This window comes from Rhinoraja longicauda, chromosome 6, assembly GCF_053455715.1.
Source record: "Rhinoraja longicauda isolate Sanriku21f chromosome 6, sRhiLon1.1, whole genome shotgun sequence".
Taxonomy (NCBI): Eukaryota; Metazoa; Chordata; class Chondrichthyes; order Rajiformes; family Arhynchobatidae; genus Rhinoraja; species Rhinoraja longicauda.
Window position 1 is genome coordinate 47,107,524 of NC_135958.1, and position 22,073 is coordinate 47,129,596.

General features: G+C 44.0%; 1 protein-coding gene across 3 annotated transcripts in view; it reads right to left on the reverse strand.

The window, feature by feature from the left end:
- LOC144594446 (dual specificity mitogen-activated protein kinase kinase 4-like) overlaps positions 1–22,073 on the reverse strand; it is a 120,583-nt gene that overhangs the window by 8,437 nt on the left and 90,073 nt on the right. For all 3 annotated transcript variants that reach the window (XM_078400934.1, XM_078400933.1, XM_078400932.1), the window contains 2 exons: positions 1,543–1,620; positions 1,234–1,382 (listed from right to left, as the gene is read on the reverse strand). In XM_078400934.1, the coding sequence (XP_078257060.1) occupies positions 1,234–1,382; positions 1,543–1,620 (227 nt within the window). The remainder of the gene's footprint in view (positions 1–1,233; positions 1,383–1,542; positions 1,621–22,073) is intronic.

The following is a 22,073-nucleotide window of genomic DNA, read 5'->3' on the forward strand; positions in this document are numbered from 1 at the left end:
CGATTTCTTGCTAGGCTCCAAGGATGCAAAAAAATTCAATATTGTTAGTATCTGGAGGTTTGTGTCAAATAAATATTTAATTAAGCTAATACAGAAATTTGTCATTTGGGTTCAAAGAGTCCATTGGTGCCCAACTCACCACTTCTACTAGCATTTGATTATTTGATTTACAGAAATGTTAGATGACAACATGGCAGTTGCCTTTTGGGGTGGCACAGTGGGAGAGTTGCTGCCTTACAGCACCAGAGGCCCGGGTTCAATCCTAAATACAGATTCTTGTCTGTGGGGATTTTGCACCTTCTCCCTATGACCAGGTTGGTTTTCTTCAGGTGCTCTGGTTTCCTCTCACATTCCAAAGACATGCAGGTATGTTGGCATGGCTTTATTGGCTTCTAATTGCTCCTAGTCTGTATGATATAACCAGTGTACAGGAATCGCTGGTCGGCGCAGATCTGGTGGGCCGATGGGCATGTTTCCACACAGTATCTCTAAACTAAATTGCATTAATCTTCACACGTCCCATGAGTAGAAATAAACAAATGAACTTGTGTGAAGAGTAAAGCAGCAGTTATCATCTGAAGTGAAGCTCCAGAATTAGATTATGGTACACAGAGATGAGTACAGATAAATAAAGTTAGTAAAATTTGAGTAAATTCATATTAAAGAATATTTCAGATTAGTTTACTGTAAGCAGGATGTCTAAATCAGGGCTGGTCAGAGCAAAGGAAATGTAATTGAAATGCACATAGTTGAGAAAACTGAAAAAAACATTCTGGATCCTTCCAAATTGAATTCAACTTAGTCTAGAAAAATGAATGTTTTCTTAAAGTTTAAAAGTAGCATTTACTGCTTTCCAAATAAAAAACGCTTCAATATAACGTAGTATGGGCGAAACGCAGCCAAGCGGGACTAGCTTTGATGAGGCATCTCGGTCAGCATGATCAAGTTTGGCCAAAGAGCCTGTGACTCGTATAACCGTCAAAGTGTGAACGGTGTTCTAAAGGCATGGATATGAATCTGGTTGCAGCAGGAAGACAAGAATGAAGCTAAGAAGATGCTGCTTCATGATACTCGGCACATGAGTGCTTGCACCAATGTTAGAGAGTGACCTTGGAGGCAAGTCGACAAAAGTTAAGTTAAACTGTAACAAAAATAGAAGAGGAAAATAAGTGAAATGATTGATGTGCCAACAAAGATCCACTTTATTTGTAACTAAATGTGAATAATGCTTACCACAAGTTAACAAAGTTGATGAAACTGGGAGAAAACTCTCTTTCTTCAGAATTGCTGAGTTGAGGGGGTTCACCTTTCACCACTTGAGTTAGCTGATCAAATACACTGTTCCATTTTGGATATGGGAATCGTCCAGTGGCTAGCTCATACTAAAGAACAGAATTTTAAAAATATATTCTTAATTGACTGATATTATAATTGTTTAATTGTTTCACACAATCATTTTGAAAGTTAAATCGAGGAAATTTAAATTCTACATATTACGTTTGTGGTGTCTCACTTCCACACCATTTACTTGCGAATACTTACTAAAGTGATTCCCAAACTCCAAACATCTGATCGCACATCATAGCCTTGTCTTGAAGCACTTGGATCTATTCTTTCAGGCTTTGGGGAAGGGTGGGACAGAAACAAAAAATAATATTTTTTTGAGAAATCAAAAGTATCAACCATTCACTCAGGCCAGAAATCAATTAAAATCAGCATTCAATATTCCAAAAATGTAAATTGTATTTTGTTTCTTAAACTGTACTTTCTCCTATTTGAGAAATGATGATGACGTTTAGAAAAACAATTTGGCTAGATGTTCACAATGAATATTCAGGAGACTAGGATTGACCTTTTCCCTGGTCAGTGGAGATCATGCTGCAAATCAGCAACATCCCCAGAGATCTGGTCAAGCTCAGCATTGTTACAGATAAACTGATTCCAGCATTTGTTGGCTCAATAAAGTTAAATCAGGATGTTACCAGAATCCAATAATTAGTAGACATTTTTCAAAGACAATAGACAATAGGTGCAGGAGTAGGCCATTCGGCCCATCGAGCCAGCACCGCCATTCAATGTGATCATGGCTGATTGCTTCAAAGGATTCCAAGGATTGGTTCAATAAGCAGTATCTACACAGCTCATATTTTGAAGATGATTCAGGTATAATTTATAGATAATCCAAGCCTACAGAACTTAATCTATCACATACACTGCCCTCTGTAATGTTTGGGATAAACACCCATCATTTATTTATTTGCCTCTGCATTCCACAATTTGAGATTTGTAATAGAAAAAAAATCACATGTGATTAAAGTGCATATTGTCAGGTTTTATACATTTTGGTTTCACCATATAGAAATTACAGCAGTGTTTATACATAGTCCCCCCCATTTCAGGGCACCATAATGTTTGGGACACAGCAATGTCATGTAAATGAAAGTAGTTATTTTTAGTATGTTGTTGCATATCCTTTGCATGCATTGACTGCTTGAAGTTAGCGATTCATGGACATCACCAGTTGCTGGGTGTCTTCTCTGGTGATGCTCTGCCAGGCCTGTATTGCAGCCATCTTTAGCTTATGCTTGTTTTGGGGGCTGGTCCCCTTCAGTTTTCTCTTCAGCATATAAAAGGCACGCTCAATTGGGTTCAGATCGGGTGATTGACTCGGCCACTCAAGACAAAGTGGGCCCGTTGGGCCCATTCCCCACTCCCCCATTCTCTCGTCCCCCATCCCCACTCTTACTCTCCCCACACTCTCCCCTTTGGCCCGTCCTCTTAGGGTTTCCATTGTATCCGGGAGGGGGTGAGGGAGTGAAGGGGGTGAGGGAGTGAAGGGGGGAAGGGAGGGAGAGGGAGGTTTGGGGGAGGGAGGTGTGGAGTGATCGAGGGGGAGGGAGTGGTGGAGGGAGGGATGTGTTGAGGATGGAGGGTGGAGGGAGGGGGGGAGGGTGATGAGAGATGGGGTGGTATTTGTGGAGGGAGGGAGGGGGGGGAGAGAGGGGGGAGGGAGGGATGGGGGAGAGGGGAGGGATATGGACCTCCCCTTTTCCCAGTACCCCTCTTTCCCCCACCACCAATTCCCCTCCGCACTACCCCTGTTGTCCCATTCCCCATTCTCAGCCCCCCCCCCAATTTTCTCTCCCCCAGACACACTCTTAGGGGGGGGGGGGGGGGTGCGGGTGATCGGATCAGTGAAAAGTCCGGTGGGGGGCTTCGGGAGATCGCATCATTCAAAGGCCCGGGGGGGGGGGGGGGGGGGGGGGGATAGCGGGGAGATGTTCTCCCGGGTGTGGGAGAGAGGAGAGAAGCAAGGGGAGAGAGGAGAGGTGAGCCGGTGATCGCGGGCTGGCGCCGCTAACGGCGTCCATTGTTTTGGTGCGAGTGAGGAGATGCCGCGCATGCGTGCTGAGTACAGAGTGAGGAGATTCTGCGCATGCGTACTGAGCACTGCCGCACCGCAGCGCCCCCCTTCTGTCAAAACTTCGATAAATGAGGGGGGGCAGCGCTTTAAAACCTCTGTAACTTAAAAAATATGCGACCGAATTAAATAAAAATATCATTTTCCAGCAGCGAACCGCGTGGTGATTAAGGCCGTACAAAAATCGTGGCGCTACGGTTCACCGTTTTGCCGAAATTGCCGTATTCAGCCGACATCAGTGGAATATATATATATACATACAAGATCTGAGTTTTAATAGTATAGATATATATATGATATATATATATATATGAACAGGAATAGGTGACCTTTCAGATCTAGACCCTTCTTCAGACTGAGAGCTATGGGCATTCAGTCAAAACTGAAGCACGGATCTTCAGTTTTGCCAACGCAATCCTTGACAAACTTTTTCATCCTGAACAGATGTTTTTTTCTTTCCTCCCTGTTCCTTTCAACCAAATCACAATCAAGGACTAAGGAAATAAATCTTTCAAACTTTCCACATTATATTCTGTGCAAATCAATGTGCTCTTCAATTTGAATATTTTTAAAAAAAGTTAAAATGTTACCTTAAACATAAATGTACAACTGAGCAGAATTTCATCAAACTTAAAATACGATGACACTTATTGGTATACTATTGGGCAGGTATGTATGTATAAGTTATGAAATATTAACTGACAACAATCCTTTTCAATAAACTGGAACTAAAGTACATTTCACCATTCAATTTCAGAAGGCTAGCTTTCATTACCTGATCATGGCTCGTACAAAGATTTCTGTGCTAAATTTCATTAACCCGTCAGTTTAGCCATTGCGTGGTTTTTAAGTATTACTTCTTTGCATAGATTTGGTACACTCGAACAAAGAAAGAAAGCAACACTGTCTCTGCTGGCCAATTTGTAACGTTCTGCCCTTTCCCTATACGAGATACAAAATTGCAAGCTGTTGAGAGCATTAAAAAAAAATTGGCTACGAATTCTACCAACAATCTTAACATTGCCCTTGATGGGATTTTTCACATTTTAAGCAGAAACTCCAGCTTGAGGTTACTTCAGTAAAAAGTGTTTCATGCTGAATGGTAACCTCTGTCCATTGAAGCAGGGACTTATGGAACATGCCTTAAGCACTTCCAAACTGGCAGAAACAATGCCACATAATTCTGACCTAGTCATGCACAAAATGTTACTCATTGAATCAATCACACATTGTTCAGATTTTTCTCGGTGGTCAAAACTAAGGTCATATACTTAAACCACTGTAAATTGACACAATTAAGAATCTGTTATCTATCTATCTATCTATCTATCTATCTATCTATCTATCTATCTATCTATCTATCTATCTATCTATCTATCTATCTATCTATCTATCTATCTATCTATCTATCTATCTATCTATCTATCTATCTATCTATCTATCTATCTATCTATCTATCTATCTATCTATCTATCTATCTATCTATCTATCTATCTATCTATCTATCTATCTATCTATCTATCTAATACTAAAACTCAGATCTTGTGTATATTTTTTTTTGTGGTTTGGCCTGATATATTCGTAACAGCGATTGCAGCAAAACGGCGGACCGTAGCGCGACGGTTTTCTCACCGCCTCAATCGCCAATCTCGCGCTCGCTCGGCCGTGATATTTTCATTTAATTTGGTCGCGTGTTTTTTAAGTTACAGAGGTTTTAAAGCGCTGCCCCCCCCCTTTTTCAGGGGGGCGCTGCGGTGCAGATTTAGTTTTCAGCTTGTGGCTTGTGACGGCTACATTGTTTCGAAAAGTTTCCAGAAAAGGATTTAGTTTTCAGCTTGTGACGGCTACATTGTTTCGAAAAGTTTCCAGAAAAGCACTGATTGTTTTGTTATTGCAAGTCGTCAAGTCAAGTCAATTATATTTGTATAGCACATTTAAAAACAACCCATGTTGACCAAAGTGCTGCACATCTGATTAGGAAAAAAAAAAAAAGAGAAGGTTATAGTGGTCACTTGACATACACAGATCAGGAGGACGGGCCCAACGGGCACACTTGGAGAGTAAGAGTGGGGCTGGGGGAGGAGAGAATGGGGGGTGTTGAACGGGCACACTTGTTCTAGTTACTTCTAAAATTACAGACAGTGGCTGCAAGAGGCTGAGTACAAACTAAACCATGGCACGAGTAACAAAGTAGTAATACAACTGGTGCAGTGCAGACTCTCCAGATTTCATTTGTTTCAAAATAGTATGTTTATGGCTTCATTTATTTGTCTCTTTCAGACTAATCCATCACCATTTTGTGCATAAACAAAGCAACTTTAAACCTATAGCTCATGCCTATTCTGATGGTGATGGAATAATTGTAATGAAAAAATATTAATTTATGCATGTACATCTGAAAAGCTCCATGCGGCTGGAATTTGGGCTTTTTTGGGCAAGTTCCAGGATCGAAAAGGTGAAATGTTACTTAAAATCGAAACTCAACTGTAACAATGAGTTTAGAATTTACACCTTCAAAAAACAAAACTGTTCCTGCTTATCTTTCCTTGAATTGTTATAAAAGATCACAGCATAGTTAACAAAGAACCAAGCACTGTGACCTCAGTTTTCAATCTTAAGGCAAACGGTACCTGGGTTAAAGCCTATACATCTGTCATTCTTGGAAGTATGATCTTCAAATGAATACAAATGCTATCAGCCCAGTTAATAATTTAAAAAATAATTAACTTTTTTTTTTACCCCGTCCCCAAATTTCATATTACTAGCTAAATTGAAATTCCACAGCTGAATACCAAGTGTAATGATGTTTTTCAGATTTACACACTTTTTTGATTACTTTCATTATGAAATAGAGCAGGATCCTGACTTTATTCAAATGCTGATAACTATTCACAGAAATAAAGTGCAAGTGCACAATTAATTAAAAACTTAGTTTAAACTGATTAAGGTTAATAGATGTTGTTTCTTTCGGAGTCAGTGATACAGCATGGAAAGAGGCCCTTCGGCCCAACTTGCCCACACCAGCTAATATGTCCCAGCTATATTAGTCCCACCTGCCCACGTTTGGTTCATTTCCCTCCAAACCTGTCCTATCCATGTAGCTGTCTAATTGTTTCTTAAATGTTGGGATATTCTCAGCCTCAACTACCTCCAGCTTGTTCCATACACCCGCCACCCTTTGTGTGAAAATGTTACCCCTCAGATTCCTATTAAATCTTTTCCCCTTCACCTCAAACCTATGTCCTCTGGTCCTCAATTCACCTACTCTGGGCAAGAGTCCCAGCCTACTGAACCTCCCCTACAGCTCAGACCCCGTAGTCTTAGCAAATATACTGGTAAATCTTTTCTGAACCCTTTCAAGCTTGATAACATCTTTCCTATAACATGGTGCCCAGAACTGAACACAATATTCTAACTGCGGCCCCACCAACATCTTGTACAACAGCAACATGACCTCCCAATTTCTATACGCAATACTCTGACTGAAGGCCAATGTGTCAAAAGTCAGTGTGTGTGTGTGTGTGTGTGTGTGTGCGCGTGCTTCTGAAACTTTGAGATTTGGTTGTGGACATGTGCATCTACAGCCAAAACAGCAAACCATAGCGCCACAATTTTAGCACCACCTTAATCACCATTGTCCTGGCGACTGTTAATGAAAATTTTTATTTAAATTGGTCTTATATTTTTAAACTTAGAGAGATTTTAAATTTTAAAATTTTCCTTTCTAACCGAATTCTTCAAAGTGCTCAGTGTATGACGTCACAATGGGGCACGCACGACTTCAATTCTCTCCTCACTCGCCCAAACAAGATGGCCGCCGGCAGCAGGGCAGCCCGCCCGGGGTCAGTGGCTCCCTCTCCTCTCCCCTCCCCTCCCCCCCACCCGACCCCGGGGGAGACTCCGAGCAGGTGGGAGATGGTCATCCACTGATCCTTCTCTTCCGTCCCTTCAACCGACGGCGTCCTCAAGTCGCCGCTCCCGCCCGAGCCCAGCGCCCCGCACCATCACCGCAATACAAGCCCCAGCGGGCAGCTTCTTCCCCTCCCCCTCCAGCGACCGCCTCAACCAACGGCGTCGTCGATGAGGGCCGCTTCCACCAAAATGGCGGCCGCTCTCCTTCTCCTCCTCATGCTCCGCCATCTTGTGCGCACCTCGTGCTGCCCGCCTCAAGTACTCGCACCTCTGCCGGGTCCCAGCCGCCGCCGCACTGCCAGCCTCGAGTAGTCGCCGCATTGCCTGCCTCGAGTACTCCCACCTCTTGGTCCCAGCTGCCGCCGCAAGTCAGCAGTCGGTGCTGCACGAACGGGCACCAGTAAGTGGCTTTCGCCGCCAACGGGTCCACGGAGGGGAGTGGGCCTGGAGGCCTAGTGGGTGGAGGGGAGGGTGGGGGCAGGGGAGGAGTGGGGGTGGGCGGAGGAGAGAGTGGGGGAGGAGAGAGTGGGGGAGGAGAGAGGGGGTCGGAAGGAGAGTGGGGGGTCGGAAGGAGAGTGGGGGGTCGGAAGGAGAGTGGGGGGTCGGAGGGGGGATCAGAAGGAGAGTGGGGACGGGGAAAATGGGGGTGGGGCGGAGGGGGGGAAGTGGGGGGAGGAGAGAGTGGGGGAGAAGGTGACAATGGGGGCAGGGGAGAGTGGGTGGGGGTGGTGAGGAGTGGGGTGGGGGTGGGGGGAAGGAGGACAGTGGGGGTGGGGAGGAGGGGAGAGTGGGGGAAGGGGAGAGTGGGGGTGGGGGGGGAAGGGGGCAGTGAGAGTGGGGGTGGGGAGGAGGGGCGAGTGGGGCTGGGGAGGAGGGGAGAGTAGGGGTGGGGAGGAGGGGAGAGTGGGGGTGGGGAGGAGGGGAGATTGGGGGTGGGGAGGAGGGGAGATTGGGGATGGGAAGGAGGGGAGAGGGGGCTGGGGGAGTGGGAGTGGGGGGAGTAGGACTGGGGAGGGGGGAATGGGATGGAGGCAGGGCTGGGGGGAGGGTGGGTGGGGGAGGGGCAAGTGGGGATGGGGATGGAGTGGGTCAGTGGGAGGGATAAGGGGGATTGGGTGGGGGGAAGGGTGCAGTGAGAGTGGGGCTGGGGAGGAGGGAGGAGTGTGGGTGGGGAGGAGGGGAGAGTTTGGGTGAGGTGGAGGGAAGAGTGGGGGTGGGGAGGAGGGAAGAGTGGGGGTGGGGAGGAGGGGAAGAGTGGGGGTGGGGAGGAGGGGAGAGTGGGGGGGGTGGAGGGCGGTTGGGGGGGAGTGGGAGTGAGGGGGGGAGTAGGGCTGGGGAGGGGGGAATGGGGGTGGGGGCAGGGCTGGGGGGAGGGGTGGTGGGGGGAGGGGTGGTGTGGGACGGGGAGGGGCAAGTGCGGATGGGGTTGGGGGATGGAGTGGGTCAGTGGGGGGAGGAGGGAGGGATAAGGGGGATTGGGTGGGGGGGTGAGGGTGCTACCACAATATAGGAGGTTTTGGGTCCAGGGCTTGCTCAGTGACACCCTCTCCCTCCTCTATGAGGAATGGGCCCAACGGGTCCACTTGGTCTAGTTTCTCTTAAAATTCCCGAGCAATTTTAGCAAGGGCAAAGTTAAAGTCTAACAATTCACTAGAGTTGCTCAGTATCAGACAAGACCTGGAGGCACCACTGGGCCACCTCATCTTTCGGTTTACTTGTTCTTACGATGCACTTATGTAAAAAGATAAATGTGACATTTCTTACATTGATGTACATTGTACATTGATTTGAGAATGAGGTAATACTTTATATAAAATTCACCCTAGCGTTTCGTTCATCTTTCCAACCAAGTACAAATCTAAACATATTCATTTCCTTTAAATTTTTGATTTCCGAAAAACCCTTGCCACACTTAGATTACTTTAGTCTGTGTACCTTCACCAACAGTCCCATTCCCATCATAAACGCGTATTTCATAGTTGATGGATGGTGCACAAGACTTCCTTTCCCCTCCACCAATTCAGAAGCTTTTGTTTTATTTGGCACTTCTGAATGCCAAAAAAAGATCATTTTAACTGATTAGTTCCCACCACACCCCTCCTTTTCCTCTTGTAATGCACCTTAACTGCACATTTCATGCAAGTTATTTTAGATGTATAGGGAGCGATTTTTTTTTCACATGGGAAGTAAAGTCCAAAAAGTAATTTTCTTAACTTCAAAACAGACAAGTTTTTCTGCAGAACTACATTAAAATTTCATAATGTAGAATATTTATGAGACTCCAATATGGTATAAAGTTCACAATTCATTCCAAAAGTTAATGACTGCAATTTCCTGTGCAAACCGATTCAGCTATGCTCATTTTACAACTGTATAACTGTTTTTTCTAATTTAGCATTGTTTACAAAGGTTAACTTCTCCGATTTGTAAATAAAGGCAGCTCAGTATCTTAACTGCTATATATATACCAAAGCTCCCGTTTGTTTGTTTGTTCCTGAACTACAGCCAAAATGGTACACGATAGCCGACAATTTTAGGCCCACCTTACTCACCATCGTCCCTTTGGTGCTAATGGAAGAAGTTTCATTGAAATCGGTGTTATATTTTTAAAGTTATTCACATTTTAACGTTGAAATCTATCTCTATGGGTTAAGGGAAGGGTTGGGGGGGGGGGGGGTGTGGTGGGTGGGAGGAAGAGGGTGGGGGGAGCGGGAGAGAGGGGGGTGGGGGGAGAGGAGAGAGGGGGGTGGGGGGAGAGGGGGGTGGGGGGAGAGGGAGATGGGAGAGAGGGAGAGGGGGTGGGGGGAGAGGGGGGTGGGGGAGAGGGAGAGGGGGTGGGGGGAGAGGGAGATGGGGGGAGAGGGAGAGGGGGGTGGGGGGAGAGGGAGAGGGGGTGGGGGGAGTGGGAGAGGGAGGGGGAGAGGGAAGGGGGAGAGGGAAGGGGGAGAGGGAAGGGGGAGAGGGAAGGGGGAGAGGGAAGGGGGAGAGGGAAGGGGGAGAGGGAAGGGGGAGAGGGAAGGGGGAGAGGGAAGGGGGAGAGGGAAGGGGGAGAGGGAAGGGGGAGAGGGAAGGGGGAGAGGGAAGGGGGAGAGGGAAGGGGGAGAGGGAAGAGGGAGAGGGAAGGGGAGAGGGAAGTGGGGAGTTGGGGGAGAGGGAAGAGGGGAGGGAGAGAGGGAAGGAGGAGGGGGGGAGAGGAGAGGGGCGGAGTGGGGGTGGAAGAGGGGGAGTCGAGGGTGCTACACCAATGCAGGAGAGGTTTGGGCCCAACGGGTCCACTTGGTCTAGTTAAACTTAACACATCAACATTATTGAGTTACACCAGTAAACATAGTAGAGAAAGCACTGGGAGCTTAATTAGTGCACAGGCACTCAGATAATTTCTTCTAATTAATCCGACACTTGATTTTGCATACATGGGGTACTCTGAGCAGAATTATCTGAGCATATGGGCTCTGATGTTGTTGATGCCATTAGAAAACCACTTCTGATATACTCCATGCAATTGAATAAATGGAACAGATCCTCAGCATTCAGCCATTTTGAAATTTACACACAACTTAAGCATAAACCCCACTACAGAACCTTGCTTACAAAGCATGTTAACATATCAGTTCAATACTGAATTATCACATTGCAAATGTGTCGTTTAATAAAATTCCCAGGAGCAAAGAGTTCTTCGGATATGCTGAGCAACATCTCTCTCAGCTGACACCAATAAAACTTTGACTAATGCACATCAATGAACAAACAGTTGAATAACATTAGCTGTAGCGGCCAGCTTCCTGTCTATCAATTAGCTCCCAAGGTGCCAGTTGCATAGAGCGGGTGAAACGATAAGCTTAATGACTCCAGCAATAACAATAACAGAGACCTTCTCGACGTTTGAATTAGTTAGTCGTCTTTTATTTGAAGTCGCAATATAACATATTGGCATATCTCTTGTCATTGACTGGTTATTGATTTGCTAGGTAAAATTCCATATCTTACCACAGGCTATGCAATCGATACGAACTGCCAGATTTATCTTCGGCGGAAATCTGTATTCATCTTCTTGTCAATAAGATCTATAACCGATTACATCTTGGCAAATGATACTTTTGGCGGAACCTTTGGCTGAACCTCTGTCAGCACCTTCTCGGCTCACACTGCCAGCACGTCCCAAACTCCCTTAACTCTAGCTTCGCCCAGCCCACACGTAAGCATCGCATTAACTCTATAGTGTCCAAACTACAACAGGATACAAGGTAATAATAATATGCAAAAATAACTCCAAAACACAAAAGTGGCTCCTACACACCGGCCCCTAATTGTTATAAGTGTATAGCGCAACAATTACTAATATAAAAAAGAGGAGCCAAAGAAAAAACTCCATACATAATCAAAAGGCATGCATTGGCGTCTAATCTATGACAGTATTTATTCAATCAACAAAATCATCAGTCCATGTTAAGTCAAGTATCAGCTTCCAGTAGCAGACATATCTTAGTTATCGGTCTTTCCAAGATATTGTTCTTAGTCTGCAGCTGAATGGTGCCCACATGCATCCGGTATGGTCTCCAATATTTTGTGCATCAGCCAGGAGTTTTCAGCCTTCTTTTCCAGTTTAAGAAGCGGTCTGTCGTTAGTCCTCCGGCTTCATCTACGGGATTTTCCTGTGTACTAACATATCTCCATTGCAATACGTCAGTAACATCCTCACGAAAGCGATTCTAATAGCTACAAACGTCTGAAAGCGTTTGTTTTCGTTGTTGATGTATTTAAGCACTGTTGTGCTATCGGTCCAGGAAACGGATTTGTCCGGTTGGAGCTGTAATTCTTTTTGCAGCATTACATTAACTTTAACAGCTAAGACTGCCGCTGGAAGCTCCATTCTGGGAATCGTCATCTGTTTTAATGGTGCCACTCTGGCCGTACCCATTATAACGCTTACCCGTCCACCTCAAACTCCGCAATCGTGTCAAGATCTGTCAGCCATCCTGTCCACTTCTGATGGAAAGTTTGGGGTATATCGTCATCCCAACCAAGCTTCTCCTTGCAGAGTTCCTGCATAATCAACTTGGCAGGCAGAGTAAATGGTGCTAGAAATCCTAAAGGATCGTAAATAGAGCCAACTACTGACAGGATGCCACGTCTGTTGCATGGTCATTCCTGTACAGCAATTTTGAACTTGAACCTAACGGTTTCCAAGCACCAGTACAATCCTAGTGCTCTCTCCATCGGCAGATTGTCCTGATCCAAGTCCAACTCCTTGATCTCTTTAGCCCTACTTGCTTGAGGAATGGATGCCAGTACAGCACGGCTATTACTGATCCACTTCGATAGCGTAAATCCTCCCATTTGGCAGATGTCAGTCAGGTCTTTTACCATCCGGACTGCTTCTAGTTCCAAAGGCATAGACTTCAAACAGTCATCCACATATAAAGTTGTTCTTCACCGTGTCTACCACCTCTTCCGAAAAGTGTGCTCTGTTGTCCTCAGCAGTCTTTCTCAATGCAAAGTTTACACAACTTGGTGACGACACGGCTCCGAAAAGATGTACCTTCATCCGGTATTTCACAAGATCTTGCTGCACATCACCGTCGGGCCACCACAGAAATCGCAGATAGTCAACATGCTTTTCCGATACCCTGACCTGATGAAACATTGCTTTAATATCCGCCATCAAAGCAACCGGCTGTTGTCTGAATCTGATGAGAACTCCAATGAGCGAGTTAGTTAGGTCTGGACCTTGTAGCAGCTGGCAGTTAAGTGATGTCCTCTTAAAGACTGCCGCACAGTCAAAGACCACTCTTATGGTTCCTTTCTTCGAGTGATACACCCCGTGATGAGTGATGTACCAGAGTTTCCCATCATTACGGTTCAGCTGGTCCATTGGTACCCTTTCAGCATAACCACTATCGATCATTTCCGTGAGGAAAGATGTGTATTCACTGCAAAACTTTTCATCCTTATTAAACTCGCGTTTCAAGCTCTGGATACGCTGCTCTGCAATGCAACGATTGTTAGGCATGCTGGTATTCTCCTGCTTGAAAGGTAAGCCCAAACAATAATGTCCATCTGTCATCCTTGCCGAACGATTTATAATATCCATGAACTTTACCTCTTCTCTCGACATTTCTTCCTTATCCTTGCTGGATTCTTCATTGAAGTCATGGTTGTATTGTTTGACCAGAAGTTCCTCCAGATTAACAACGGATATTCGATTAATAACTGCTGTAGGAAAGCCTTTTCCAACGCTGTTGTCGTGGTCCTCTCTCAGTGGACCACAAACAACCCTTCCCAACAAGGTTTTCATGGCGAATGGTCCATCCTCTTTGCTGTGGACCACTTCCCAAGGTTCCAATTCCTTAGAAGCATTAGTTCCGATGAGTAAATCAATACCAGAGTCTATTTCAGTTAGCTTCATATTCTTCAAATAAGGCCATTGCTCCAGGTCTTCCTGTCTTGGAATGTTTGACCGTGAGACAGGAATGGTTTTACTGGTAAGCACGTCTGGTAGTTGAACAAGATCATTGCTGTCCAGACCAGATATTTCCAAACCTGAAATAACACAACTGGTTATAGACTTTTTTTGATTCATGGTATGCAGGGTAAACCTCTTCTTTTGTCCTGAGACCTTCAGCCTTCTTACCAGGCTTTTGGTGCAGAAAGTAACCGAATTTCCACCATCCAAGAAAGCAAACTTTTTCAACACCGTGCTCCCATTGTAGCTCTTCACTTGCACTGGTACGATCGAGAAGATGCAAGTTTCTTCACCGGCCCCGATATGTCCACACATCGGAGAAAGAGGAGTGGCATCACTCTGGCTCGCCTTTTCCTAGGCTGGCTGCCCGGGTTTCCTTTCTTTGTCCTTCTGTTCAAAATGAAGTATCTCAGGATGCTCTCCTTTGCCTACAGCACAAGTCAAATGATTCTTGCAATTTCTGCTCATATGACCTTCTTTAAAAAATCAGAAAAAAATTCTCTTCTCCTTTATAAATTCTCTTCTCTCCTTTAGTTCCTTCTTTTTGATCTGCCGACACTTCTCCAGTGTGTGACCCCTCATGTTGCAAAACAGACAAGGATCTTACTGCTTGCCGATAGGTGGGTCAGCTTTCTCTCCTTTAGTTGTCAGGTTCCCTTGGGCCATGGGTTCGGCAGCCATAGCAAAACTGCTTTTGGTCATCCTTGGCTTCTCTCTTGACTTACCGAAGGTAGGGCCTTTAGCAACTGCTGGTGTTTTAACCTCATCAATATTCCCAAAACGTGGATCCGCTAATATCTCCACTTGTACCTTTATGAAGTTTTCCAAATCGGGAAACACAGGCGAATGTTTCTCGGTTCTTTGGATTTCATATGACCAATCTCTCCATCTTTCTCTGAGCTTGTAAGGCAGCTTTCGAAGGATGGTCATCATATTGGAGTGAACGATCATTTCATCCATGTATTTCAGCTGCTGCATCACATTGCAACAACCTTTAAGGAATAATGAGAACGGTTGCAAAGCCTTTATATCACCTGGTTTGATGGTAGGCCAGGCCAATGCTCTGGATATACAAGTGGCGGCAATCTTCCGCTCATGGCCAAAATGCTCTTTAAGCAATCTTCTTGCCTCTGTACAGTTCTGGCCGGGAGGCAAATGTTGACAGCTACGAAGTAATTCTCTGGCTAGCCCTTTAGTATATTGTTCCAGAAATGATAACGATCACTTTCATCGTCAGTCTTCCTTTCTACTCCTCTCTCAAATGCCTTGATAAAAGGTTGATATTGCAAGGGATCACCATCATACACAGGAATGTCTCTTGATGGTAGGGTAGAAGAAAGATTTTGTTTAGTCAGAAGTTCGGTGATTTGATTTTGCTTCCGTAATAGGTCACACATATTACTTCGGTCTCCATCATGATGTTCTGGGGATTTAGTGCCAGCACGCCCCTGCTCATCCCTCAGTTTATGAAACCCTGCCGCCCGTCCTTGAAGAGGATGTGGGGTAAAGTGTGCCATGCCACTAGCTTTAACCAATGGTCTCCAGGTTGTTTGCTTCAGTCTAGCAACCTGTGGCTCCCATTCATGCCAGGGTTCAGTCACGGATGGTTCCCGTCCAACTGGCAACTGGCTTTGGGCAGCTCCTCTTCCTGGATAACAACTCATCCTATCAGATACTATAGAGCTGCTTCTTGATCTTGGAGCGCAAGTACACTAAGTTTAGCTTTGGTGTTCGCCACTTCAGCACTTAGTTTCAATTGTTCCTTCTGTCTTTTCAATCGATCGCTCTCCCTTCTCCAATCTTCCTCTTCTTGCAGTTGTCTTCTCTTCCGTTCTTCTTGTAATTGCCATTCTTGTGCCTCAATCTCATGCATCCTTTCCATGAAGGCAGCCTGTTCAGCAAGAACGGCCATTTTGGCCTCGGCCTCCTTACGAGCAGAACACGTCGAAGATGCACGAGATTTGATGCTCAACTTAGAGGTCGAAATATTTGAAGCACTCTCTCCAGGTCCGACGGAGTCTGCGTCATCGCCACCCTAGCATAAGGCGCCCTCAACATTGGAGGGTACAGCCTCATGACCTACTTGGCTTAGCCATTCAACAACATCTTGGTTAAGTCCATCGAGACTTTCGACCACCTGCCCCATCCATTTCTCTTGCTTATCCCATTCTTCTGGTGCTAATTGTAGCAGTCTCAATGTTTCATAGATTCCGTAGATTTTGTCCTTGAGGTGGTTAAGATGATTCAGATTGAACTGCACCTCTGCCTTCCTTCCTGATTTTATTAGCTCTTTGATGTTTTCCATGGTCTTCTCAGCCATCTTATATTTACGTCTTTTCAGCTTCTCATTGCTTGCATAAGCCATGTCTTTGCCAATTTGAGTAAGCTTAATGGCCCTTTTTTCCACTTTTGGCCGTGTTCCGCTATCGCACCTTGTAACTGAACGTCAGATTTAATTTCAGACATTCTGAATTTGTTAATGAACACCAGATGTCCTTTTGGTTCGCCTTATCTCTTAGGTATTTAAAAAAAAAGACTTGGTAACAAGGGACTCCCAAGGTCGTTGCTACGCTGTTCACATTCCAAGCTCTTGATCATTCGAAAACAGATTTTGTTATCTCACACAGAAAAACCAATTTAAAGCAGACTACGATTTCTGCTGTTTTTACCCCACAGTCTCTATCCAAGAGCTAATTCTCTTCAAATAACTCTGAGAGACAGATATAATGCTTCAGCTTCCGCGAACTGCTTGTACAATTCAGCAGTAGAAAGATTTTGGCAATAAACCTCTCCCTGGTCAGTAAACTTTCGTAGCCTTCGTCTCTTGCGAAGACAAGCTTTCTGAACCTTCTGAAGAGTAAATTCCAATAAATCGTTCCAGCTTAGGCAGATTTTACGATGAATCACTCCAGTTCAGATAAGATCTCACACTTCGTCTCTTACAAAGGCAAGTTCTCTGAACTTCCCGAGGAGTGATTCATCGTAAAATCTGCCTAAGCTGGAACGATGGCTCCTACATTAGCCATTTTTTGGAAAACAGCAGTCTATCATGTGTGCCTTGACGTGTACAACACAAATTTTTATAAAATAAAATTTTTACCAACACGTCACCCACCACCTATCCAATATGTAATATGACCATGAAAGCAGATTCATTTTTTATCTAGCAGCATGGAATGGCTAGTTTTAGAGATAAAGTGTGGAAACAGGTCCATCAGCCGCCAAGTCCGCACCTACCAGCAATCCTCATGCACTAGTTTTATTGTACACTGGGGACAATTTACAGAAGCCAATAAACCTACAAGCCTTCGGAGTGTGGGAGGAAACCAAAGATCTCGGAGGAAACCCTCGCCGTCACAGGGAGAATGTACAGACAGCACCTGTAGTCAGGATCAAACCCAGTTCCTTGGTGCTCGAAGGCAGCAACTCTACCGCTGTGCCGCCCCAATGAACAATGGAGAGATGAGAAATAGAACAAGGATACCATCTGGATGATAGTAATTATGATTTAATGCACTTCAAGATGATACTGAAGTTGAAAGTATGACAAAAATGGTAACACTGGTGAAAAACAATTCTGAGAGTCTCAGGATAGGACTTCCCAATATAAATCTGAACAAACAGCAATGTAGGACAACACTGGGCAACATTAAAAATTACCTTAAAGATTGCAACAAAAATTTTTTTTAGCTAGAGGGATTGAACAATGTAAAAACTCATGGAATGCCATAACTGATGTCTTTATTCATCTAAGAAGTGGGAGCAATGGAAAAGGATGCATTAAATATATAGAGAGCCAAGGAGAGCATGACAAGGGATCCAGTGTGCATAGCAAAATTACTGGTGGCCCAGATACTGAACCAGTCGGGATTTCCAAATGGTCAAAGAGCTAGTTATTAAAGGAATTTTACAGTACCAAAAATGTAGGGTATTTCATCCAGTCCTTGCTGACCTTATAATGTTTAGAAGCTTGCCATTAATTGCTTTAAAATTGAACTGTGTTCCACATTTCTCAGTGCCAATATTATTTCACATGTTCGTTAAATATTTAAATACAATCATTAAATAAATTTTGAATAAACTACATATCTTCAGAACGGTGAATACATAGACATCTATAACCAGTCAATACTGCATGATCTTTCCACAGCAACTGAGGCAGCATGGCTATAATCCAGACTGCTGACATCACCATAGTACAGAGCAATTCCTGAAATTTTAATGCAGTGAGCAAAATCTACTTTATCAAAGAGATGCCAATGATGTCATCTCAATACTTGAGTAGTTCAAGATGAAAAAATACCTTTGCTCACTCATTCAGAAGTTGAATAGAGCGAATTATGTCATCTCATTTTAGGGCTTCTACTGCCCAAATTTAGAATATTACATCAGTTGATACTGAGCCAACAATAAAGTACTTGGTTCCAAAGCTTAGGTCATGTCTACACTTAGTAAATACAAAGCCGACTTGGCTTCAAAATTCTTCCAGTAAAGATGAAAATAACATCAGCATTGTGCTTACTACAAATAAAAGGATTACTTACAATTAATAAACACCATTAAATGTTTCAACTTAAGTCCAGATACTTCAAATTATATTTTATTATTTACATTAATTACCTTACAATATTTAAAGTTAAAAGAAAACACAGGAAATGTCAGGTTCATATGCAAAATATTTTCCCCACTTGGTTTTATTTTAAATAAATTATTGTATCAACCAGGAAGCAGAATATTACAATAGGGGACATGCCTTTTTCCAGAGCTCACTTGGACTAGGAAAGACCAAGTCGCATAATAAACGTTGACATTTATTCATTAGGCACAAATATAAAAGCAGGACCATGTGGAAGATTACCAGATTAGGTGGGAAACTATAGGTCACCCCTTAAACCAAGCCATAGTCTGCATGCTTTAATAATACTATTTGCAAATAGAAAATATCCCTTCATGACATCAGTAACAACAGTGACAACAATAAAACTCCAGATCAACTGCACAACTACAATTTTTGTTCATACCGCTGAAAATCTGACATTATCACCAACATGTTTGTTGAACATGATACTGTCCTGCAGCCACAAAATGTTCTGATTTTATCAAGAACAGGGGGGAGAAGGCCAGATCAACTGTGAATATGATATACAGCTAAAAAATATATATATAATTAGCAATTCCAAATTTAAATGGGAACCAAAGTAACAAGAAACTTTATCATTCAAATTGGACGAGCAGTAAATGTACTTCAATCAATATTAGCAGCTAACAATTTGTACAGTCACAAGGAGTTTCAGGAAAGAGACAATCAGCAGCATAAATCTTAGCAAATTACTTAACACTGTCTTGAAGAACAAAACTGAAGCCAAATACAACAAAAACAACCCAAGACAAGATTGGTAACTCAGCACATATCAAACAATGAACCTGAGAATGCTGTGCATCTTACCTAGATAAGAGCACAGAAACTCCTTTTCATGCTCACTTCCAATATTGCTTAATATGCAGTCTCGCCTTTTAATGTAAATACAAAGATTAAATACCAACTGTTAAAAAGCTCAAGACATCCCTGATGATTCTTAGAAAATAATTTCAAGCAATTTGCAGTACACATGAAATATGACATGAATTCCAAAGAAACGGATATAATTTTGAGATTTGACAATGTTTTTATTGTGGATTTATCGAAGGGGAGGAGGAAAAGGAAATGGTCCTTGATTATGTTGGCTGGTTTCCTGAAATAGCATGAAAGGTACATGGAGGTTTTTGGGGGAGGTTGGGTCTCATTTGTGCGACGGACTGGGCCACATACACAACACTCAGCAATTTCTTGCAGTCTTAGATAGAGCTTTTGCCAAACCAGGCTGTGATGCATCCCAATTAGCACTAGGATGTTGGTGGTCTTCTTAAAGCAGACGGGAACCTCCGAATGGAGTAGTGAGAGGTTAAGAGTGTCCGTGAATCCTCCTGCCAGCACAGGTCCTGCGGACAAGGCCTGGGAATCAATCTGAACTAGTCGCTTTCCGCGGGTTCACTCTCAGCAAGGCTGACCCGACATCTGAAACAGTGACCACAGGTGCAGGTGCGCCCGATGGTCGACACAGATTACATAATTTCACAGACCTTCTGATCAAAGCCAGCATAGAATTCACTAATCTCATCGGGGAGGTATGCACTGTCTTCAGTGATACGGCTGACTTCACTTTACAACCGTTATATAATGCGCCTGACTTGTCACAATCGACGGGGGTCTGTGTGGTTAACATGGGACTCATCAGGACAGATTGTTGGTGATATTTACACCTAAGAAATTGAAGTTCTTGACCATCTCTCCTCCAACTTGGTCCAAATTTTCCTCTTGACATCCATGATGGCTTTTCAAAGGTTGTAAATAGATTTTCTGCACTGCTGGGTTCTTGGTGTAACTGCGTGCCAACATTTTTTGATTAATGCACAGGAATACATAGATCTATTTGCCGACTCTGTCCAGTTAGATAACAAATGAATCGAGTGATATAAAATACATCTAATTTTAGAAAAGTTCGTTTCTGCAAAAATCTGAAACAATCCAAACAAAAGACTTGGGCAAGGTGAATCAACAAAACTTCCAAAGAATTTGTCCAACTAATTGCCATTCAAAAGTCCATTTGAGAGTTTTGAGAGTCACATTGATAGTCATAGAGCGTGGAAACAGGCCCTTCCGCGCAACTTGCCCACTTGGACTAACATGTCCCAGCTACATTAGTCCCACCTGCCCATGTTTGGCCCATTTCCTTCTAAACCTATCCTACGTACTTGCCCAAATGTTTTTTAAGCATTGTGATAGTATCTACCTTAACTACCTCCTCTGGCAACTCGTTCTATATACCTACCACCCTTTGTGTAAAAAAAATTGCCCCTCCGCTTTCTATTAAATCTTTCCCCCCCATCACTTTAAACCTATGTCCTCTGGTTCTTGATTCCCCAACTCTGGGAAAAAGACTATCTCCTCTTTCTATTCCACTCATGATCATATACACCACTAGAAGATCACCCCCTCATCGTCCTGCACTCCAAGGAATAAAGTCCTAGCCTGCTCAACCTCTCTCTCCCTATAGCCCGTGTCCGAGTCCTGGCAACATCCTTGTAAATCTTCTTGCACCCATTCCAGATTAACATCTTTCCTATAACAAAGTGATCAAAACTGAACATAACACTCTAAATGTGGCCTCACCAATGTCTTGCACAACTAACATAACCTCTGAACTTATGGAGTCATGGAGTGATGCAGTGTGGAAACAGGCCCTTCGGCCCAACTTGCCCACACCGGCCAACATGTCCTAGCTACACTAGTCTTACCTGCCAGCATTTGTTCCATACCCCACCAAACCCGTCCTATCCATGTGCTTGTCTAACTGCTTCTTAAATGTTGGGATAGTCCCTGCCTCAACTACCTCCTCTGGCAGCTTGTTCCATACATCCACCACCTTTTGCGTGAAAAAGATAACCCTCAAATTTCTATTAAATCTTTTCACCTTCACCTTAAACCTATGTTCTCTGGTCCTCGATTCACCCACTCTGGGCAAGAGATTCTGTGCATCTACCTGATCTATTCCTCTGATGATCTTATACACCTCTAAAAGGTCACCCCTCATCCTCCCGTGCTCCAAGGAATAGAGTCCCAGCCTACTCAACCTCTGCCTTTAGCTCAGACCCTCTAGTCCTGGCAACATCCTCGTAGCTCTTCTATGTACCCTTTCCAGCTTGATAATATCTTTCCTCTAACACGGTGCCCAGAACTGAACACAATACTTTAAATGATGCCTCACCAATGTCCTATACAAATGCAACATCACCTCCCAACTTCTATGTTCAATACTCTGGCTGATAAACAACCTTATTTGACTTGCAGCTGCAATGTCCTGGCATATTGGTTCTTCTGATTCCCGTTGACTATTTGTTACTGTACTCTTCCGTACAGAACTTCTGTACTCAATACGCTGACTGATGAAGGCCAACATTCCAAAAGCCTTCTTGATCATCCTATCTACCTGTGGCACCACTTTCAAGGAACTATGTACCTGCACTCTTCGATCCCTCTTCTCGACAACATTCCCAGAGCCCTGCCATTTACTGTGAAGGTCCTACTCTTGTTTGACTTTCCAAATTGTACCACTTTGCACCTATCTGTATTAATCTCCATCAACAATTCCGCAGCCCACCTGTCCAAATAATCAAGATCTTGCTGCAATTTTTGACAACCATCCTCACCATCTACAATCCCATCCACTTTTATCTGCA